This window comes from Anopheles bellator, chromosome X (assembly GCF_943735745.2).
Source record: "Anopheles bellator chromosome X, idAnoBellAS_SP24_06.2, whole genome shotgun sequence".
Taxonomy (NCBI): Eukaryota; Metazoa; Arthropoda; class Insecta; order Diptera; family Culicidae; genus Anopheles; species Anopheles bellator.
Window position 1 is genome coordinate 10,696,109 of NC_071287.1, and position 5,477 is coordinate 10,701,585.

General features: G+C 46.0%; 2 protein-coding genes across 2 annotated transcripts in view; both read right to left on the reverse strand.

Moving 5' to 3' along the window:
* Positions 1–1,728, reverse strand: part of LOC131213733 (ice nucleation protein-like) — a 3,725-nt gene extending 1,997 nt beyond the window's left edge. Inside the window, exons 1-6 of the mRNA XM_058207848.1 lie at positions 1,713–1,728; positions 1,467–1,616; positions 1,167–1,375; positions 843–1,091; positions 622–771; positions 1–545 (exon numbers count right to left, since the gene is read on the reverse strand). Coding sequence (XP_058063831.1) covers positions 1–545; positions 622–771; positions 843–1,091; positions 1,167–1,375; positions 1,467–1,616; positions 1,713–1,728 — 1,319 coding nt within the window. The remainder of the gene's footprint in view (positions 546–621; positions 772–842; positions 1,092–1,166; positions 1,376–1,466; positions 1,617–1,712) is intronic.
* A 2,039-nt stretch (positions 1,729–3,767) lies between these two features.
* Positions 3,768–5,477, reverse strand: part of LOC131213735 (ice nucleation protein-like) — an 18,613-nt gene continuing 16,903 nt past the window's right edge. The window contains exons 7-9 of the mRNA XM_058207849.1: positions 5,426–5,473; positions 3,897–5,317; positions 3,768–3,821 (exon numbers count right to left, since the gene is read on the reverse strand). Of these exons, the coding sequence (XP_058063832.1) occupies positions 3,768–3,821; positions 3,897–5,317; positions 5,426–5,473 (1,523 nt within the window). The remainder of the gene's footprint in view (positions 3,822–3,896; positions 5,318–5,425; positions 5,474–5,477) is intronic.

Here is a 5,477-nt window from a genome sequence, read left to right on the forward strand (position 1 = left end):
GTAGTACTACCACCTCCAGCTGCAGTAGTACTTCCACCTCCTGATGCTGTCGTACTTCCCCCTCCTGCTGCAGTAGTGCTTCCTCCACCGGCTGCAGTAGTACTTCCTCCACCGGATGCAGTAGTACTTCCTCCTCCTGCTGCTGTAGTAGTACTGCCTCCTCCAGTTGCTGTAGTAGTACTTCCACCTGCTGCGGTAGTTGTTGTCACGCTCGTCGTTGATGTAGCAGATATGGTGGTCGTCAGGGGTGCTGGGAATGTAATCGGCGAGCCACAAGTTTCGGTCTCGGCCGCTGGATACGTAACTCCACTAGGAGGTGTCGGTGCAAGAACACTGGTAATGAAACGCAGTAACTCAGCATTGCTGCTACCCGCTTGGTCCAGCGAGTACACCCCAACTCCACCCATGTTAGTTGCCGTGGCAAATGTAAGTTTATCGTTGATCGAAGCAAATGTATTGAATGTGTAGAAAGTCGATGAGCTGTATGCAAATCCTTCGCCAGCTTGCGAAGCTCCAACGGTGTTTGTGCTAGCAAACAACAATGCCTGTGTGCAGAGAAGACAACCATATTAGCCAGAGCACTCAACCGACCAAACAACATCTGCTCTGCTTTTGACTTACATTGCAATAAGTATCTGTAGCAACGGCTGTGGCCGTCATGCCGAACTGATTGGCGTTTGTTGCCGTGAATTTAAGGCTGTACATTGACAGACCAATAATCAGGTTTGTCGTTGGAATGCCTTTTATAACCCAACGGAATACATTATTGTACTAGAATGAACGCCGATGTTGCAATGAAAATTGGCAATGTATCGTTTGACTTGAAGCGATTGAAAACTTACGATGGTTGAGGTTTCGCTGTTGAAAGGAGAGGACATTGCAAACAAGGGGTTGAGAGGATGCGTAACAGTCGTCAATGATGCGTACATATCTTCATATGTTTTAACGGCATTAAACGCTAGCTTGGGTAATGTTGCACTGAAATAAATGTCTGCCGAGGAGCTGGCGTCCCACGGTAAAGCCGATGCCAGCTTCAAGTTGTTGGCAGTTAAAACAGTGTACAAGTCCGCCATAAAACTGCTGTAGGCAGACTGTGAAGACATACGATTAGTGTGATCTTATGCGAGAATAGGGCATGGTGCAGTCATCACGTTCTTTTTACTTACGGTGTAGCTAGCTGTAAGTCCTTGAAAGTCTATAAATAAACCTGTCAATTGAGGGTAATCTTGAAGTTGCAAAAGCAATAAATTTATCAATGCTGTCCGTGAGGTCGCAGTGAGCATCCACGTTGTTGTTCCGCTAACTGCAATCGCTCCTAAATAAAACTCGACGTTCGGGAACGCAGTTTGGCGAGCAGCAAACTTCCCAATGCCGCCTGGCACGGAAAAATGTTGCAAATAAAGAAAGGCAGACTATGAAGAAGTCGTTAAATGCAAAATATATACATATGTATATATACTGTTTACCTAGCAGCCCACTGGCATCGTTGGCTGGATTGATCAAACCGATAAGACCTCTTCCGGTGATAGACAGTGAGATATACACCGCTTGCGAACAAAAGCCAAGTGCCGTATTCGTGGAATAATCGGAAGACCCAGCAAAGCATACTCGAGATTCTAGTGAACAATAGAATTATAAATTTTTATTACCGAGTGATACAGACGACTAGTGGAAGTTGGAACATTGTCAGTTTTAGGAAAATTTATACGTACTCTGTCCAGCGATCATTGTCACACTCACTGCAAAGGCAACCAACAGTAAGTTCTTTCAGTTAATTCGTGGTGAGTTTATCTTCTAGTTTGTACACGACTGATCGAACGACAACTAAACACTTACCACACAGTACCAGCACTAGAAACAAGCCCCTTATGGGCAGTCCACTCATTACGTTCATTTCTGGCGTAACACTGAGCGTAGCAATGCACTACGAAAATTGGAAATCAAATTCCAACTGAACCACTCTGTGAAAGGTAACAACTATATATAATCCCTTCAGTATAGTTGATCTATACAACATCCGCAAACGCGCTGTGTTGATACAATTGTTAGACGAGCTCCAATCTTTTCAGAAGACCAACATTCGTAAGCTGATTTGGCAATTTGTTTGATCAAATGGTTTCCTAATTACGACGAATTATGTGAAGGTCTTGCAATGATGCTGTATATTGTGTAACTGAAGCCCACAGTGATCGCGTATTTGACCGTTTTCCAACTTTGCGTCATATCTTAAAAAGTGTTGAGCTAAGTTCTTGGTACAATTCTTGAATGAACGAATGGCGGGCTTTCACCAACAGCCTTACTATTACTAATTACTATTATTATTAGAACGAGCAGAACCGTATTAAACAGCAATATATAGCTTTGCAATCTAGATGATACACTGCTCGAATTGATGCCTTTCGCTTAGAATCCGATTCATCGGTGCAGCGCAACGGACGAACCACAAGAAACGAATAGAGGGATTTGATTTATTGCAACGATAAACAAGTTAATGTTACTTATAAATACGAAAGAAAGTAGAACTTTTGTGTTAAAAATTTATTATATACGCTCAGTTAATGCTATACGTGAATATTGGCGTACAGTAGCTTTATTTGAACATAATAAAACGATAATAAGGTACTTTGTTAATGTCAATAACGCAACTAACAACTCTCCGATGTGACCGTGATCTAAGCAAATGAAAACAAAACCCAAAGGTCATTTATAAGTTCAGGGCTCAGCTATAAGAAGTGCAACTCTATTGAAAACCATCTATTTCATTAATTACACTGTAAAAAATTAACGACCAAAAGTTTTTTGTATGATAGACGTGTAACACTTAACAGGTCCGTTACAAACGGGCTTTGGTCACTGTGTCGGTCATCTATCTGGTCATCTATGACGATTGAACAACATTGTGCACTCGTTCCACGCCACTGGTTGATTGAATATTCCAGCGTTGACATATGTAACCGCGGTTGATCGAGGAGTAAATGGCCGACAGATGATGGCTGTCGTGACGTATTGTACGGAAAACTAGACTTCCACCAACTATTGAAATCACAAATGCAGTGTTATGCTGTCCATATCTGCCTCTCCATGGCAAGTCTGTGGATACTGATTTACAGTCAACATGCTGCGTTACCGACCACCATACAAGATTGAACAGTTGTTTTACTGTATGAAGCATCACTAAAAAAAACACAAGCATCTTATCGCTCGTCTCACAGCCCAAACTGATCAAACAAATGCAGACAGCTCATAAAAAATACAATTTAACCACTTCAACGAGGACCTTCCTATCAATAGCTAATCACCAATAATCCATTACATGGCGTTAGCTTAAATGTAATCAACAGTAATGTTTGTACAGATACATACTCAGACATTAGAAGACGAGATCTGTAATGTATTATGCACAAGGCTTACGTGTTTCGTGCACTTGCTCAACAACCAAAATTAAGTGGAATGAAATGGTTTTATTAATCGATCTGTGACAGTAAAAACAAACCACACCAACAAATCCGAGCTAAGGCGCTATTGTCTTCACTCATGTTTCTGCATCTAGAATAAGATAAGCAAATTATTCCTTTCCTACGCTTAATCCACTAGGCATTTTGGTCGGAGAGAACTCCAACCAGTTAAGGCAGTGATAAAGTTTACTTCTCGTCATGTAAGCATACGTATTCTCCGTATCATTCAACAGTTTATTTCATCTCAGTGTTCTTGATGTACATTAAATCCACTCTGTTCATGATGAACACTAAAGCAAGTCCATTGCAATACTATTGCACAACACCACAGTTACCAGCAGATAAAATATAAGCATTAATGGATTGCTGTGCATCACAAAAATCAGAAACCAAAGAACCGTAAGAAGATTTAACTGTAATTCCACACACTGTGCCAGGTACTGGAGTAGTAGTTTGCACAGAGGTAGTTGTAGATCCACCAGAAGCACTGGTTCCTCCTCCGCCTGCACCGGTTGTACTTCCTCCACCTGCGCTGGTAGTACCAGCTGCGGTAGTACTTCCTCCACCTGCGGTGGTAGTACCTCCTGCTGTGGTAGTACTGCCCCCACCGGCTGCAGTAGTAGTACCTCCAGCTGCAGTAGTACTTCCACCTCCTGCTGCAGTAGTACTTCCTCCACCTGCGCTGGTAGTACCAGCTGCGGTAGTACTTCCTCCACTTGCTGTGGTAGTACCTCCTGCAGCTGTAGAAGACCCTCCTCCTGCTGTGGTAGTACTGGCCCCACCGGCTGCAGTAGTACTTCCCCCAGCTGCGGTAGTGCTTCCTCCTCCTGCAGCAGTAGTACTTCCTCCACCTGCTGAGGTAGTACCTCCTAAAGTTGTTGAAGACCCTCCTCCTGCCGTGGTAGTACTGCCCCCACCGGCTGCAGTAGTACTTCCTCCAGCTGCAGTAGTACTTCCACCTCCTGCTGCAGTAGTACTTCCTCCACCTGCGCTGGTAGTACCAGCTGCGGTAGTACTTCCTCCACTTGCTGTGGTAGTACCTCCTGCAGCTGTAGAAGACCCTCCTCCTGCTGTGGTAGTACTGGCCCCACCGGCTGCAGTAGTACTTCCCCCAGCTGCAGTAGTACTTCCTCCTCCAGCTGCGGTAGTGCTTCCTCCTCCCGCAGCAGTAGTACTTCCTCCACCTGTGGCGGTAGTACCTCCTCCCGCTGTTGTAGTACTTGCTCCAGCTGCAGTAGAACTTCCACCACCTGCGCTGGTAGTACCAGCTGCGGTAGTACTTCCTCCACTTGCTGTGGTAGTACCTCCTGCAGCTGTAGAAGACCCTCCTCCTGCTGTGGTAGTACTGGCCCCACCGGCTGCAGTAGTACTTCCCCCAGCTGCAGTAGTACTTCCTCCTCCAGCTGCGGTAGTGCTTCCTCCTCCTGCAGCAGTAGTACTTCCTCCACCTGCGCTGGTAGTACCAGCTGCGGTAGTACTTCCTCCACTTGCTGTGGTAGTACCTCCTGCAGCTGTTGAAGACCCTCCTCCTGCTGTGGTAGTACTGGCCCCACCGGCTGCAGTAGTACTTCCTCCAGCTGCAGTAGTACTTCCTCCTCCAGCTGCGGTAGTACTTCCACCTCCTGCTGCTGTAGTACTTCCTCCTCCGGCTGCAGTAGTACTTCCAATTCCTGCTGCTGTAGTACTTCCTCCACCGGCTGCGGTAGTACTTCCACCTCCTGCTGCTGTAGTACTTCCTCCTCCGGCTGCAGTAGTACTTCCACCACCTGCTGCTGTAGTACTTCCTCCTCCGGCTGCTGTAGTACTGCCCCCACCGGCTGCAGTAGTACTTCCTCCAGCTGCAGTAGTACTTCCTCCTCCAGCTGCGGTAGTACTTCCGCCTCCTGCTGCTGTAGTACTTCCACCTCCTGCTGCTGTAGTACTTCCTCCACCAGCTGCAGTAGTACTTCCTCCACCGGATGCAGTAGTACTTCCTCCTCCTGCTGCTGTAGTACTTCCTCCTCCGGCTGCTGTAGTACTGCC